The sequence below is a fragment of the Pleurodeles waltl genome, chromosome 1_2 (assembly GCF_031143425.1).
Source record: "Pleurodeles waltl isolate 20211129_DDA chromosome 1_2, aPleWal1.hap1.20221129, whole genome shotgun sequence".
Taxonomy (NCBI): Eukaryota; Metazoa; Chordata; class Amphibia; order Caudata; family Salamandridae; genus Pleurodeles; species Pleurodeles waltl.
The window spans coordinates 319,826,763-319,844,529 of record NC_090437.1 but is presented as its reverse complement, the minus strand read 5'-3'; the positions used below and the strand labels follow the sequence as shown (position 1 = coordinate 319,844,529).

The window sequence follows — 17,767 nt, the reverse complement described above, 5'->3', positions numbered from 1 at the left end:
GTGTGAGAAATGGATGTGTGTGTGTATATATATATATTATATATATATATATGTATAATGGTACATGTTAAATACATTCTCACCAACACTTTAAAGTGTTTTTATCTTTTTCTGATTTTAAAAAAGAGCCCGTAAGTAGAAAATTGATCGTAGACTAGTTTAGTTGATTTCTTTAAATGTGTTGTATTAGAATGCACTAAAACTACAGTAGTAGGAAAATGCTGAATTCAATTAAGAATACGTTGTTCTATCCTATAAAAGGAAGTACATAGAACAGAACTGAATTGCAGAAATATCAACATCACTTTTAATGTAATCTCAATTGTATTTTGTATACAAAAAGAAATTAACGTACACAAATAATGTAAGCCTAAACGTCAATATGGTTACTAAGTTGCTATAATACATAGCTAGACAGACGTGTGTGTGTGTGTGTGTGTGTGTATTCTTCTAATGCCTTCAGTTTTTAGGGCTCAAAGTGAACAAAAAAAAATATATATATATATATATATACATACATATGTACACACACATATATATATATATATATGTATATATATATATATATATTAATAATCAGCCATTATTGTTTTTTTCTGTGGGAGAGGTGAACATTTACAATTTCACTGCCAGACCTTAAAGCTGCAAATTTATTTAGCAGATTCATTTAAGGCGAGTGCCTCATAAAATATATATTTTCCATTGGTGACGATCCAGGGATCCACAAAATGACAAAAAAATAATCATGGCAGTAGATTATTTAATATATTATTTATTTCAGTTCTTGGCAAGGGGTAGGTCTTTGTGATTCAATAGTGTGGAATATTTGCATATTAGGGCAGCGTAAAAAGCTATTTCCTAGTTAAGGGTTTTATGAAAGACACCGTTACAAAGGCCATGTGTAAAAGTCTATAATATTGCCCCCAATTAAACTATCTACACTATGTCTCAAATACATGCATCCTTTTTGGCTACTGTTATTGCACAAACAGCAGATTTTTTAAAACACATTTGTCACTGATATGCTGTCATATAAATGGAATACCTTGCGAAAGATGGGAAGCCTAAAAAAATATCTACTTTTGCAGAAGAAATGCAAAAAATACAGAATAAAAGGAAATAGGTTGTATTCTGTTTTGGCTAATGATGCCTACTCAGGATTCTGGTTATATTTACAAACTGCTGTTCCTTGACCTCTCTGTTGTTATGTTATCAGAACCAAACACTCTTAATATAGGGTAATAATATATGGTTAGCCATTATGTATACATATCCATACATGCATACACACCTGTGTAATGAGTATGATATGTTTCATATTTATCTCCTGGGATTCTATAGGTCATAGAGTATATGATATATGGTTAACTGCTGAGTGTTTTAAATATATAGACTGAGACATGCATGTGTATCTGTGTGTTGGCGGGTGAATGTGCCTTCTTTTTTACATTTTGTTTATTATCTGAGATTTTTTCCTAGGGCTTGTTTATTTTTTTTACACAAAATCAATGTAATGATTGCTCGGGACATCTGATTAAATATAGTTACCATTAAACAATATATTAAGAGGCAGAGACTGAGCACAGTCACTGGACAAGCTTCATGTAATATGACTGAATGCTTACCTTGGCTCTTCAAACGTGTCACACAGACTTAACGTTGGCCACAAATGTCACCTCTAATGCCAGAAATCCCCTTCTGGGGTACCGCTGTTTGTGCCTGGGGTTGCTGGTTGCCCCAGGGCTCACCGGAGCAGCAGTGATTTCCAGCTGGGTTCTGCAGCTGCAGGAAGTTGTGCTTAAGTGAAATTTTGGGAAGCCCAACTCAGTGTACTTTCTGCTGGAAAAACACTATCGTTGGAATCCTTCAACACTGGGCTGCAGTCAACGCTGGGCAGCAAGTATATGTGTACTCAACTGTGCAGTGACTTTTTTTCTTTTTTATATTTGTGTACTTAGGTTAGACAGAAGGAACAATTGAACTTTGGGCACTTAAACTACGCATACCTCTCAAATTCCAACTTGACGTTCGACGGTTACCACGCTCTGCCTACAAGCACACGGCTTCAAAGTTGTCACATTTTCTTACTCGCCAATACCACCCCTGCTAATTCCACAATGTTTGTCGGTAACATGGCGAACAACCACGAGCCTGAAGTCCGAGTGCTTCCTAAACGTCATACGAATAGAATAATTCACGCCACCGGTTATCTATTTGTTTAATTCCATGCAAAAAAACGCTTCTATGCGTTGCAATATGTCTAAGCTGTAATTCGCAACTTTAGCTAAATATGGAAATTAAGTAACTGATATGACTCAGTGCCCGTGGGGTGTCGAATCGACTGCTGTCTGTATAATAACAATGACCGAACATTCAATGTGCATACAAATATGATGATTTGTAAACGGCGACGGCGCCCGAACCCCAGAGATGATATTACACCACCAAAAAGTGGTCGGTAGTTTTATGAAGCACTTTTTGTATTCATCATTGGTTGTCCATCGGAAACACACTTTCAAAGCTTTGATATAAAAAAGAAGTCAATAATGAATTAAGTGAATAATGTGCACGTGTGTGTGTGTAAAATTACTCCTATTACTGCACCATGTTCATGAGGCAAATGCAAGGAGACTAAAGTTAGATTTAAAATTAATATTTATTCAAAGCTAGTGCAGGCGAAATAACTCCAATACCTGCTACATAACTGTAGTGCTTTACTCATTAAATGCATTTCAGGTGAATATTTATGTTTAGATGTTATATATTACAAATCATGTATATATGTGCACAAAGATATAACATGGGCTCGTAATTAAGTATAAATACTGCATACGTATCTGTGGAGCGCCAAATACAAATTCATTTAGGCTGAGCAGTGTTTCACGAAAAAAAAAAGTGGTTTCGCCAGAAACCAACCAGCCCGTCCCGGAAAAAAACGCAAGAAGTCTCCAACCTTCCCTGCAACACAATGCCCACCCAGCAGGCTTTCCCCGCATGCAACTACATGGGTCGACACTGTACCGTGCCACCATTCCATACTTCTAGGATCCCATGAAAGCAATATCGCATTTCACAAAAAGCGCTCCGTAGATGTCTGTTGCCAATTTGTTTTGGAGCTATACAGGTAGATAGATAGATAGATAGATAGATAGATAGATAGATAGATAGATAGATAGATAGATAGATAGATAGATAGAAAGAAAGAAAGAATCAATAGCTTTGTAAACTTCGTATATCTCTAATAACTGACATAAAAATAAAAACCACTTTTTATTGCACGACTTCTTTACCTGAGTGAGGCAGATAGGGGAATACATCATGACTCCGTTGGGAAACACGTTGCCAGATATCCAGAGCACAGCACCCAAGGAAATGGGAACAATGTCATCTATTCATCCCCCAGCCACCTGAGACCGGGGGTGAAATCAATCAGGATTGGCCCTCTGCGAACAAAAAAAAAATCACTGCACCGCGGGTCCCGCTAAAAAAAATGAAGTCCGATGCAGCTTGAAAGGTGTGCGATTTCCGGGGAGGTCTCTGCTGGGGTCCGGCTGAGCGTCCCCCCCTCACTCACGGGTCCCCCTTCCTGTGGGCTCCTCCACTCCGCGGTGACGCGCTTCTGCGGGGCGCTGGCACCCCTTCCCCGGGCGCTGCTGCTGCTGGAGTCCGGCCCTGGAGCCGCCGCTGCAGGAAGAGGAGGCGGCGGGGCTGGGACGGCAGCAGAGGAAGCGCCTTCACTCCCTCCCGCCTTCTCCTGCTTCTTCTTCCCCTGGTCCTGGCCGGCCAGCAGCAACCTGAGCCAAGCTCCCTCCCTCGTGCGCTCTCCCCTCTCTCCTCCACTGCTGCTCTCTCGCTGTCACACAAAAAATGATCTCCACAGAAAAAAAATCAAAACCATAAATGCCCCCTCCCCTCCCCCGCGCCCGAGAGCTCTCCCCCTCCTCCCTGCCTCTGGCTCCCCTCTGCAAGTTGAAGTGAAATTGCAGCAGGCACTGCTCGTCCCCCGCCCTCCGGGTTCGTTTTTTTTTTTATTATTATTTAATTACACAATCGCCCCGCACGTTGTATTACACTCCACCCACCCCACCCCCTACCGGCGCGCATTCCCTGGCCAACCGGAGCGCTATAACTTCACAGAAGGTTTTGTATCTGATTTTTGGGGAGACCTGGTTTCTTTCTCGAACTCATGAATGAGGAAATGGGGTCGTTGCCTCCCCCGCACCGACTCCAGTCATCAAAGGAATCAGGGATTGCAGTATTCTTGAACAGGGGAGAGTCGGCAGCGGGCAAATGACCATCTGCACCACAAATCGCCACCACCCCGCCACTACCACGCAAAAAACTACATTCCAATCACTCCCTTCACACAGACATCCTCTGACCCTTAACAACTACGAGCCACCGACTACCCACCACCGCCCATCCACAGTCACCTTCACCCGATTGGCTATTTCATCACCACAATCCATACATCTCACAGCCAACGCACCAAGGTTCCCTTCACAAGCACACATATATTCCCCACATAACCACTACTACTGCACCACTCCACAACAACTGACCTGCCCCACTGAAACAGCCATCACCCTCTGCCACTTCCAACCAACACCAATACAATCGCGCACCTCCACAACCACCCAGCTATCTCTAGAAAAATCACAACTCCTCCACAGCTGCCAGTTCTCTCCAATTCACCACTCCACCAATACTGCCAACGCGCCCATACCAACACCACCACCTCTCCACTGGCATAGCACCTCCATGACCCACCAGTAAACCCTCCACATAATCAACCAACCACAAATGCACACACACTGCACCACATTAAATAGTCCACTTCCATTACCGGCACCATTTCACTATTCCACCCTCTCCACATTCCCCATCCCCACAAAACACCCACACCATTACTTCGTAAATACAACCCTACCGCCACCACATCCACCAGACCCACCACCACTGCCTACAAGGCTCGCCACTCCTCCGCCTCTACACACACCACACAACAAATCCATCTCATTCCCTCCCACCAGGTAATTTCAAGAAAAATCCAAGTGCCAAGTATATGGTTTTTAGAAGGAAATCAAAGGTCCCCAGAGGACAGGCCTACCTTCGGGCGACCATTACTAGAGAAGACCATCTATTCTACCCTAAAGGACACATCAAAACTGGGACACAAAATAAATTTCTTACCCCATGTCGGTCAAGGGGTGGGGTGGTATTTTAGCTTCTGTTACAACAATCCTATATCCCATTTGCTGCGGAAATATCCCAATCTGGACACAAATCGTCCCTTTTTTTAGTTTTCGGTGATAGCAGCAATAGTTAATACAAACAATCTATATATACAGTATCACCGAAAAGTGTGGTTTGGCACGCAACCGGTGCTGGGTGGGTGTGCCCGGGAGCTTTACGGCCTTGCAGGTGATGGCTGCGGGGTGGGTGGGGTGCTCCGGGCGGGAGAGCTACGCTGCTGCCGCACTTGTGATGCGAGCCCGGCGCACCCCTCCCATGCCGCCGCTGCGGTTATCCGGGGTCAGGGCAGCCTGGGGCGGCGCAGCTCTGCAGCCCGGAGCCGGGGAGAGGCACGAGTCTGTGGCCGGGAGGAGGGAGGGTGAGGGAGGCCGCACGCAGGACGGGTTCAGCTGAGCGCCGCGCACAGCAGCCTGCAAGCGCCGCCCGGCTCTCTGTCACGGCGCGGGGACCCGCTCGACCCTTTCTACCTTTACGCTCTTTACTTTTTTACTGTTTTCTTCATTCTCTGTATGATTTTGACCTTTTTACTTTTTTGATTAATTTCCCATTTCTCAATTAATTAAAGTGCCTCAAATCTTTTATTTTGCTGTATTTTACTGTTTTTATTCAGATTCAATTGTGTATTTATTGTGTGGGTCATGCCACTGTTGACTCCCCCTATATTTCACCCATTATTTTATTATTCTTTGTTCTCTGTATTAGTTCAGTCTATTTGCTTCTTTGCCTGTACATTATTGATTTACATTGCTTGTTTAATTGCCATTCCGTGCATTGTGTGCTCGCATTTTGCCGTTTTATTCTATGATTGCTTTCCTTTCAGTCAGTTTTCAGTAAGTCCTATTTCCCCATCTGCTTGTTTTTATTTCTGTTTTTTATTCCACTTTTGTGTCAGGTGCTGCATTGCCTGCGCTCGGCAGACTCAATGGGTGCGTCGCTTCATAACCCACCTCAGCTGCAGGCAGGCGGTGGGAAAGAGCAGAGTGGGGGGCTCTCACCCCCTCCCACGCCAGCAGGAAGAGGCGCTGGGCTCCTCTTTCTAAAGCGCTTCCAAGGGACCGGGACACTTGCGCCCCCTCCTCCGTGCCCGCGGCGTGAGAGTGTAAGGAGCAGGGGAGGGCGCTAGGGAGATTATTCAAATCTGCCATTGTTCGCAGGCACCCCTCCTCCTCAGACTGTGCCGGGCGGGTTCACGCTGAACCGTCCCCTTGAACGCACTAGGGACCCACCGGCTCGCCACCTTAATTACTGTCACTCTCAACTGCCTTCATCCGCCCGCAGCACCACTCTCACCTGCACTGCATTACTGCTTCATGCACTGCACTGCCCTCACGTTCACTGCCTGCGTCGCCGTGGCTGCACTATTGTCACCCTCACTCCGCCATCACCCTCACTGGATTACTGCCCCTTCACTGCCGTAATCACTCACTGGATTTCCGTCACCCTCACTGCTGTCACCTCTCACTGGATTACTGTCACCCTCACTCCGCCATCACCCTCACTGGATTACTGCCCCAGTCACTCCGCCATCACCAGCACTGGATTACTGCCCCAGTCACTCCGCCATCACCCGCACTGGATTACTGCCACCATCACCCTCACTGGATTACTGCCCCTTCACTGCCGTGATCACTCACTGGATTTCTTTCACCCTCACTGCTGTCACCTCTCACTGGATTACTGTCACCCTCACTAGATTACTGCCACCCGCACCGCCGTCGACACACTCGCTGTGTTACTATCACACCCTCTGCAGGGCGGTCACTCACTCCATACATTAACGGGCCCATCATTGGCTTCAGCACCCTCATTGCTGCCTTCGTCATCCGCCTCCATTAACACCCCAATGAACAGGTTCTCCACCCTCACTACAGTGATGCGAACCCCAGGCCTTCCTACCCTCAGAACATTGCAATTACTCTCACGTCACCATCTTTGCATTACTGTAATCCAGTGAGGGTGACCATGTTCTTCATGACGCTGACATCACCTGTCACAGACTCCGTCACCGCTATAACCACCCGAGCTGCCTTGCTCATCCTCACTGCGTTACCGCCAACCCCGCCACTTAACGGACTCTAATGTCACCTTCACTGGCATCGGTCACTCCCTTCATCTCCCTCACAGCACTACTGGAAGTCTCCCGCATTATGCATTAAACAGTCCCTTCGTCACACGAATTGCATAACTGTCACCCTCACTGCATTACTGGAGCCCTCAGTGCATTACAGGTGCCCTCAATGCATTACAGGTGCCCTCACTGCATATGCCCTCAATGCATTACTGGTACCCTCACTGCATTACAGGTGCCTTCACTGCATTACTGGAGCCCTCACTGCATTACAAGTGCCCTCACTGCACTACTGGAGCCCTCAATGCATTACTGGTACCCTCACTGCATTACAGGTGCCTTCACTGCATTACTGGAGCCCTCACTGCATTACAAGTGCCCTCACTGCACTACTGGAGCCCTCACTGCATTACAGGTGCCCTCACTGCATTACTGGTACCCTCACTGCATTACAGGCGCCCTCACTGCATTACTGGAGCCCTCACTGCATTACAGGTGTCCTCAGTGCACTACTGGAGCCCTCACTGCATTACAGGTGCCCTCACTGCATTATAGGTACCCTCACTGCATTACAGGTGCCCTCACACCATGTGCCCTCACTGCATTACTGGTACCCTCACTGCATTACAGGTGCCCTCACTGCATTACTGGAGCCCTCACTGCATTACAGGTACCCTCACTGCACTACTGGAGCCCTCACTGCATTACAGGTGCCCTCACTGCATTACTGGAGCCCTCACTGCATTACTGGTGACCTCACTGTATTACTGGTACCCTCACTGCTTACAGGTGCCCTCACTGCATTACTGGAGCCCTCGCTGCATTACTGGTACCCTCACTGCATTACAGGTGCCCTCACTGCATTTCTACCCCACAGCATCGCTGACGTCATCAAAAGCACCCCCACGGCTAGGTGCGATGGGTGTCGGTGTCATGGCAGCCCAGTGCACGGGTCACGTGACCCGACGCGCCTCTTCCTCATCCACCCATGCGATAAAACTCTTTAACGTGCACTGGAGCCACCTTTCCACTAGCCACGCCAAACTTCCAAACTCGCGGGTTTAGAAATAAGGCAGGGCGAGGGCTGAGGTCGCCACCACTCGCCGCGGAGAGGAGGGGTGCATGTAAAGCCCCGCGCACCCCATTTGGTGCAGATATTAAGTTCGCTCCTGAGGCACGACAAGGTCACCCGAAAGGCCCGCTAATAGTTACCGAAAACCTATCACTGCCCCCCGAGCCGGGGGACCATGGGGGCGGATCTTGGCACTGCACGCCTCGACGCGCTCCGCAATCTCGGATTTCGGGCCTTTGGTGCTATTGGAATGAAAACATGACCTGGGATGACTGCCACCGAAACCTCAACTTTCTGAAGCGCCGCCAGCCTGTCCCCAGAGCCGGCAGTCAGGAGTGTGGTGGGCCCTGCGCCCCACCCTCCTCCAGGGCGGGGGGCATGACTGGGGTGGCCGTCGGAGCCCCGCCTCGGAGCGCTGTGGGCAGGGAATGCAAACACGGCCTGCTCATAGGGAACCGCGACTTCCTCCTCGCGTGGGACGAAAACCGCTAGTTTGCAAAGAAAAGAAGGCCCTCACTGATACCAGCGCCCCACGTGGTGTGTATCCCTCCGCGGCCCAAGGGGTACCGCGTGCCCCGGGCGCAGCACAGCCTGTGACTGGATGGCACATGCTAAGCTCAGGGCCTCCATGTGTTTGGTACAGGGCTGTGTAGTCACGACAAACGTGAGTACCGTGCTTATGCTGTGCAGGTACTCGAGTTCCAAGCAGGTGTAAGGAGAAGTCTCAAAGAGCAGCGCTCCTACCTGGAGGTCGGTGGCGAAACAAAGGCACCCGCAATGCCCAGGGGGGGAGGGGGGCGGTGTTTAGCGAACTCTAGGTATCCCCCTCAGCATAGTTCCCGGCCTCAGTGAGTCCAGGGGGCGTCCTCGCCATGTTCTGTCAAGAGGGGGCTCCAATTTTGTTACGCCACTGCCCTGAGCAGTACAACCCAAACCACGAGGTACTGCCCCTCTCTCTGGTGCAAATCTGCCCTCCCAGCGGCTACACAGAACCACTAACTATACCGCAACAAACTGCCCCCCAGCGCAGGACACGAGGAGAGTGAAGAGTGCAGGGGCTGTGAGGGAGCCTGAGGCATCACCACTCAAGCTGTCAGGCGCCTTGAAGCCCAGAACTGTATCTTGTGACGCAGCTGAACACGGGACACTGGATGTTTCCAGACGGACGGACCCGCATATTCCCTGGGCAGGGTGTCCAATTTACGGGCATGGCAGATGCCACGTTGGAGCTGTACTTGGCGTACCAGACGGGATGAACCAGGAGTTGCTCTTTCTTGTTTTGGTGTCCTTTCCATGGCGCAGCTTGGTGCGCTTTTATTTTATAGTTCACTCGAAAGAGGCCGAGTCTGGTGGGCCACTTCTTAACAGTGGATAGACAAAACCTGGCTTTTAATTCTGGTTTCACAGTTGCCGTAACTGTGAGATCCTCCTCTACAAGTCACTTAATGCAGCAGTGTCAATTAGCGCCAGGGTGCTGCAAGGCCATGCTAAAGACAGGATGCGCGCTCTATAAATGCCTTTACATTACATACCCAGGTGCCGCTTATGTCTTCAAGGCGCCTTACTTCAGTTTACGCACTCAAACAAAGAGGTCGGCGAGGGGACACGAGTCCCAGATAAGGAAAATGGACGGGTATAACGTTGGCTCGTAAGCGCTTAAGGCCCTTCTAGTAATAGAGTGAAATTACTATACTCTTATAGGTCACGGAGCGGAAGAGATACACTCTTCTCCCTGCAAAGTGAAATTAATGTACCCCACAGACTCAGAATGAAAGTAATGAATACTCTACATCAGCGGTTCTGAACCTGTGGTCTGAAGACCCCTGGGGGTCTGGGACGCCTACTCAGGTGCTTGGAACATTACATAATATCAACAGATTACGAAAGAGCATATAAATAAAGAAGAAAAATTTACATTTGAAAAAATGTAAAATGTTCTATAAATGTGAAAGAATTTGAAATTGGAGGTTAAAAATAAAGTTAACATCCTCATATTGATTCGTGGGGAAGTGCAAGTGCCTCAAAGACAGGGTCGGGTCGGGCTGGCCTATAGGACAATCAGGCATTGCCCGATGGACTTGTCTGGCACATCATTGGGTGGATTGTTTTTTGAGCAGTTGTGGACTGGTTTCATGGCCAGGTGGACCAGTTTTTACTGTTGATTAACCTGACATTTTCACTTTTTTTTAGCTATATGCTTGGCTAATGGGGGCCACTTTTATTTTGGTGCCTGGGCCTATTTTTTGTCCCAGTCCAAACAAGTAGCGTAACAAAACTTGACCCCCCCTAGCCACCCTGGGAAACTAAATGGAGTGGCCCCCCCTGTGGATTCAGTCAGAAGCTGTCAGGCCAGGTTACTCTGCTGAGGGCCCCCCCTGAAGCTCATCCTCCCCTGTACTGCAGGGGCTGCGTGGGCCTATCTGACGCCACTGGCCCAATCCTGATGAAAAAGAATATAATATGGATCAAGAGTGGCGTCCATTACATTTTGAACAGCTCCTATTTCCTCTTAAAATAGAAATTCTGATTTTTTACATAACCTATTTCATAATTTGTGGATGTGTATGATGGGTGTTTGTTTCTGTATTTTTTGTGCATTCATTTGCAGTTCAAATTATCAAAAACACTCAGGCCGAGGTCCTGGCTTTCAAGAATGACTGAATGGGGGTCCTCGGATTCCAATAATGATTCAGTGGTACTCCCTGGGTCGTTAGGCCCGGGTGAAGTATTAACTACCCCGGAGCAATTTGAGTATTTTTTGTAATTTTGCACTACTCTATTGACACAAAGTTACCAACATTTACTTGATTGTGCATATTCTTGTAACTTAGAGTATTTTGGGGGGAAAATGCCTACCCAAGAGCACAGGAACAGACTATGAGCTGCTGCTGGCTGCTGCTGCTGTTTCTGTTCTGTTGTATTTAGAGCTATTTTCTTAGCACAATATGCATACTCAGGTTCATTTTAGGCGCAAGAGTGCATTTTGCACTAAGAAAATAGAGTTAAATGAAGGGCTCCACCACTTGTGTAATTCTGCTCAATCTCTTGTAATTTTGCTATAATGCTGCATAATTACTCTGCAGCAAATTACGCAAGTTATGCCCACCCGTAAACGTCATGTATCCATATAGTCCCATAATGAAAGCAACGCACCTCTCTAGATCACAGAGAAAACAACATACCCTTCTAGTCACAACCTGAAAGTAATGCAACTCTCGGTTAACTGGGTGAAAGTGGAGCACTCCTCTTATCCAGAGTGAAAGCAACGTGTCTTCTACACCACAGCTTAAGCAGAGCCCTAAACTCACCCTGATTCGACGCTGTCCTCTTTGGACTCGTCTTTACTCTATAAGCGATCACAAGCCCCGCTCCCCGCATCCTGGAAACCTCCCTAAATCTCCCCAAAAAATAACGTTCATTCTTTTCAAAAGAATCAACCGCCATAACCGCTCTACCTCACCTTCCTTGGAAAGTCGATGGTTTAGGAGGTATGCTTAAAAAAATGTACCCCTCTATTTACAGACTTAAACACTGTACCCCTCTATTCACATCATGTATGATAGTCTTAGAATCACAAACTAAAAGGTATGCAACCTTCTGTACGCCACAGGGTAAAATAAATGCACCCCTCTGTACGTCACAGGGTGAAAGCAAGGTGCCCCCCTTTTCGCCACAGAGTAAATGCAATGTACTTTTTTATTTACGTCACAGATTGAAAGCAGTGTAACCCTATTTACGCCACAGAGTGAAGGCAATATGCCCCTGGAAGAGGGGACATAATAAATCCCCCCCCCCCACGAGTCAGCGGGGCCGCCCCTGCTCACACCGCTCCGGTACCGGGCGTTAACATTCCAAGTACAAGCTGCATCCAGAGGCCACGGAACCGACACGCCACCCAGTCACCATACGCACTTCAACACAATCTGCGGCTATCCACGCGTTACTGAGTTCATGGGATCCCACATAACGTCTGCGGGCGCACTGCGTGCATTTCCAACTCTTTGCCGCCTACAAAATCAGAAAACAAGCGAAAACCTTGCGCCCAATAAACCGTCTCCACTGAGCGCAAATCTCGCGTCACCCACTCCTATATTTTTGCGCACGCGACACTGTAAAAAAAGGCGAGTCCCGGGTACCCTCTGCTTTCCAAGAAAGCCCTGCCTCACACAGATGGTTGAAAGCTGCACGCAGCGCCGGGGTTCCCAGACACGTCGGCCGTCCCACCGAGAACACACATGCAGAAAGGGCCAGAAGAGAAGCACTAGCTAACACTGCCACGACAGCGACTTCCGTGATTCTGCTGGGCACCCCACAGAGCTTTTGTGGGGTGCCACCCCCAGGCACCGCAGGTGTGACGGTACTGCAAAGCCCAAGGGAAGGGTCCATCTCACGTAAGTTACAAAGAAAAAGATGATAGGGCTGCTATAGAAACATTGACAATGAGCTGCAGCGTACAATGAGCGAGAAAATACAGCGGGGTACACTTTAACGTGGGCCACATAGCCTACGACTGTGCGTATAAATGACCCATATTTTATAGGCCCACCTGAAGTTCATAAAAGTTTAACACAAGTTGTTGCTGTAACGCTTGTGTCTTCACAGCGCTGTAAACAGCAGTGTTCCCAAATATGGTCCTACAATGGCACCTTGTGATACACTACAGAGGCAACATATCAAAAATATTGGGAAGATTCCTGTGTGAACTATTGATTTTGAAACTCCTGAGGAGATAGATAGATAGATAGATAGATAGATAGATAGATAGATAGATAGATAGATAGATAGATAGAACGAACGAACCTCGGTAGCTGCAGGGGTTCAGTAAGTGGTTAGATTAGCCCATTGGAAGAAAAAAACATTGGTACTGCGAATAAATAACCTTTGCCCCGTGTAACATGTTTGCTATATATATATAAATATATATATATATATATATCACAAAGGTTACACTTGACACCCCAATCCCACCCCCTCCCCCGCCAATCTTCACCAAATTCCAACTACCCCACCAAAAGAATTATGTTCATTGCTAAATCTCTTTACACCTAAGTCCATCCGGGTAAAGTGTTTTCATGAGTACACTGCAGGTTCCAGTGCTGTACTGAAACCTAAAACAACAAATCACCCAGTTCAGATTGCCAAGTATTGTACAAATATTCTCCCAATTCAAAATTTTATATAAAATAAAAAAACTGATTTTAACGCTTCAAAGTCTGCGCACATCTAGCTGCGTTCTGCTACAAAAAGTAAAATGGAGCGTAACCCCAAAGATACAACAGGATCTGCAACAACGTAAATCGCAATAACGCAAAAAAAACGCAAATAAAAAGGCCCAGACTGTATCAACTTTCACTGTATACAGTTTTGCAAGTATATAAAGCACAGAAAAAAATATTGTTAGCACCTTTGTCCTAAGTAAAGATAAAAAATATATATGCGGTAAAATCGACTTTTGTTTGCTGGTAAGTAGGCAAGTAAGTAACGTGAAATCATTATGCCAGGTAGCTGCCCCGGTGCGAACGCTTTCCCGAGAGCGGCGCATCGGTTAAACCTGGTGACTTTCTTTTTACTGCAGAAGCAGCAACAAAGACGTTCTCACGGGCGCTCTGCTTTCGGCCCAGTGCAAAATGTACTATTGTAAACTCGACTTTCCAAGTCAGAACATTCAGCAGCTTTCCTTTTTTGGGCGCTTTGACAGCTTTTCCAACCCCGCTCTGAAGTTTACTTTCTGTTCTCCCGCGAGCTCAGATGCAAAGTTTTAGTCAGGACAATAGCTCGAGGCCAGGCCGGAGAAGCCCACGAGTTAATCGTGTGTGTTTTGGCGCCTTTTCCTTGCCAGCTACTGTACTTAAAAAAAACTTGGAAGATCTTGTCTGTCCCGTCTCAAGTTCAATGGCAGGCTCTGCGGCGGCTGGAGGGGGCGGAGACGGCCGCCTTCACAGCCCTCATAATAATTCACATCACGCCACATCGGCATCTTGTGTCAGAGTGAAGAGGGCCTTCCCCGCCCCCTGAGCCAGAGAGCTGCCAAGTGCTCACACACCCGCATTCAGGCCGGCTAATGGATAGGAACCCGCGCATTGTGCTGCGGCCCAGACTGGCCCTGCCCCCCCCCCCCACGCAGGAGGAGGCGGCTCCCACAGACGCACCCCCCGACTTACACACCCACAACGCAGAAGAGAAATGCACTCAAGGCTGGCACACACAATTCAAAACACAACACACATTGCAGGGCCTAACTGCGGCTACTAGGTGCCATCGACTCACAACAGTCATATGCAGTGTCAACCTCCAAAGCAGTGTCAACCTCCAAAGCACTACCACGCATGCACACCCATCACTGGTGCACAGAGTTACACCCAGGGCAGGCACACACAATTTAAAACACAACACACATGGCAGGGCCTAACTGGGGGGAAGTATGAGCAATGGACTCACAACAGTCATGTGCAGTGTCAACCTCTAAAGCAGTATGACACACACCCAACGTTGTTGCACAGAGCTACACCCAGGGCAGACACACACAATTCAAAACACAACACCCATACAAAGCCTAACTGCGGATGGTGAGAACCATCGACTCACAACAGTCATGCGCAGTGTTAGCCTCCAAACCCCTAGTACACTGACACCCAGCATTGGTGCACAGAGTTACACCTAGGGGAGGCACGCACAATTCAAAACACAACACACATAGGGGCCTTAACTGAGGAAGAAAGAAGAACAATCAACTCACAACACCCACAACACATGAGCACAGAGCTGCACTCAGGGCAGGTGCATACATAATTCAAAACACAACACAGAGTCTAGCTGCGCAAGGTAAGAATATCGACTGACAACAGTCATATGTAGGCTTTGCCTGCAAAGCACTAGCATCACATGTTTACAATGCACAAGCGGAACTGGTAATCACGACACAGATATCACATAGTCACAGCAGATAACACACCCGACCGTCACAACAAAGGCAGCAGAGTCTGGAAGAGGAGGGCCTGTTTGCACAGCATGAAAAACACGGCTGTCCTGTACAACAGAAGCGGCACAGCACAGGCACCACTGACAACACAAGAAAGCAGGCCTGAAGAACAGATTCCATAGACTTAGAATTCTGCCACACACGAGGTCGCCAATAAAGGAACCAACTCCCTCTCAAAGTACGTACAACATGGAAACGAGCTTGCACAAAGCGAACACAAAAAAGTCACAAAACTTGATAACTCGGGAATATCTCCAAGCAAAGAGTCAACAGACTTACACACCTCCTGTCACATGCTTCGAGCAGCGACACAAAACCAACTATCTGACCAGCAAACCACTGCCCTCCCTTCCAAAAACTCATGCAAGCGAGAGCGACAAACCGAGAATCACGACACTGCCAGATCTGCAGAGAAACACTTGTGTCAGACTGGGGTGCGCATAGAACCCTCCTCCGCCAGGGCCCAGCGCTAGCCGCCTCGCTGCAGGAATGAGGGCCACTCCCTCCCACCGTGCAACAATGCGGTAGTGCGGGGAGCAGCGACGGGCTCGCACGGGCCGGCAGGACGGCGAGGCGAGTGGCCCCATCCGCCCCGGCCAGCCGCAGCGGAAGCCAGACACTGCACATTCCAACAGAGGCGGAGACGCAGAGCGGGCCTCCGCCCTCCAGGGGGCGCACACTCACAGCTTGCCGCTGCCAGCCGCCAGGCAGAGGCTGGGAGGGGGAGGAGGAAAGAGGGAAGGGGGGAAGCAAAAGTTAGCGCAAGAAAATGTGCCAAGTTCAGGCGCAAGCTCAACAACATCCACGGGTCCTGGCACAAAAGAGTGCGATGTGACCCAGACAGAGGGTCGGCCAAGAGCACGCAAAAGCACAGGCGAGCAATTCAACACCTCTGACCGCAGACCCTGCCCCCGTGGGACGTATGCGTACAAACAGGCTGCATGTGAATGCACAGCTCAAAGCAATAAACAACCAGCACATGGACACGGATCAGACCCCGGGCACATACCATCGCACTGTACTGCATTAAGGAATCCTGAAATCTGGACACAGCACAGGCCTGGGGGCTTCACATAGCTTTAGGTTGCAGTGTTTGTGATTTTCTTAAAGGCTGCTTTTTGTTGTTATTTACTTCCACGAGTGGCCTTTAGTCTGTGGCGTTTTCCCTTTCTGGCAATTAAAAAAAAAAAAATGTGAACCGGAAAAGAAATCCTGTGAAAGGCGGGGGTGGGTGAGGCCAGGCCGCCCCCTCCCTGCTCCCAGGCTCTCCTCGCGGGCTGAGATCCGGAGCGGCTCCTGCAGGGGCTGCAGCTGCTCACTTGAACGCGGTCCAGGAGAGGCGTTTTTTGGGGCTGGGCTGGTCTGTGTGCAGTTGCTGGCGGTGCGCGTTTTTTTTCCTCCTCGTCTCTCTGCGCCTCTCTCCTGCCCCCCTCTCGGGCCGGCTCTGCAGATCCCCGCCGCAGCCTGCGCTCTTGGCCTCCGTCCACCGGGGCTGTGATTGGCCCGGGAGGCTCCGGGCGCTCCCTCCCTCCGCAGGCAGGGGCTCCCTCAGCTCACTCCCCCGCATAGAGCCACCTCCGCCCCTCGCTCTCTCGGTGCTGGCTCCAGCGCGCGGCACCCCCTAGTGGCTGCCGAGGAGGTTGCAGGCTACCAGAGATCTGCCACGGCGAGTGGGGAGGAGGGGGTCCTGCATATTCATGGTGGATCAGAGATGGGAGGGACAGGGAGAGGGCACCGAGACGTCAAGGCGCGAGGCCAGCCGGGTCAGACAGCACAATGAGTGAGTGAACTGAGGGAAGAGAGACAGTGCACAAGTAGTAGTGTCGCAGAGTGTCTCTCGGCGTCAAAAATGTGCCTTGGAGTTTTAGTGTATTTCTGCGTGTGTTTTGCCAGCTGTTGTCCGATGATATTTGTACAGTGTGGGGTGTTTGATAGAGGGCAGCGTGACCAGGCGTCCCGGATTTGCCGGGGTTGTCCCGTTTTCAGCATTTGTTCGACCAATAAACTTAGCACACGTCCTGTTTTTTAGAGTATCGACTAAACAGAGTCGGAGGTAAATATACACGCGTTTCAGTGAAGAATTAGAGAGCAGCCCCGAGCAGAAGGTAATTGTGTTAACATAGATAATATTGTGTGTAAAAATTGCCTTTATTTCCCCTTAGTGCTACTTTGTCTAGAACTTCTATTTTAATAAACACTGTCCATTAAATTATTCTGTGTCCATTGGTGGATGTAAATTTACACTCCTTCGTTTATGTTTATTGAAGGTCCCGATGGTCAGCCTAATATAGGTGGCATGTACATGTTTGTGTGCGGCCACACGTGTGTCATTGAGCAGTGTGGGGTGCTGTCTGTGCTCTCTCTCTCTCTCTCTCTATATATATATATATAA

The 17,767-nt window shown here is 48.6% G+C and overlaps 1 protein-coding gene across 8 annotated transcripts in view; it reads right to left on the bottom strand.

Annotated features, from left to right (window-relative positions):
- Positions 1 to 16,938, bottom strand: part of NFIB (nuclear factor I B) — a 362,435-nt gene extending 345,497 nt beyond the window's left edge. For 2 of the 8 annotated variants that reach the window (XM_069238864.1, XM_069238898.1), the window contains exon 1: positions 16,385 to 16,847. In XM_069238864.1, coding sequence (XP_069094965.1) covers positions 16,385 to 16,402 — 18 coding nt within the window. In that variant the 5' untranslated portion in view covers positions 16,403 to 16,847. Of the gene's footprint in view, positions 1 to 3,290; positions 3,875 to 16,384 lie in introns of those variants that run through there. The other 6 variants (XM_069238857.1, XM_069238890.1, XM_069238881.1 and 3 more) reach the window with 5 other exon arrangements.
- Positions 16,939 to 17,767: the final 829 nt, after the last annotated feature.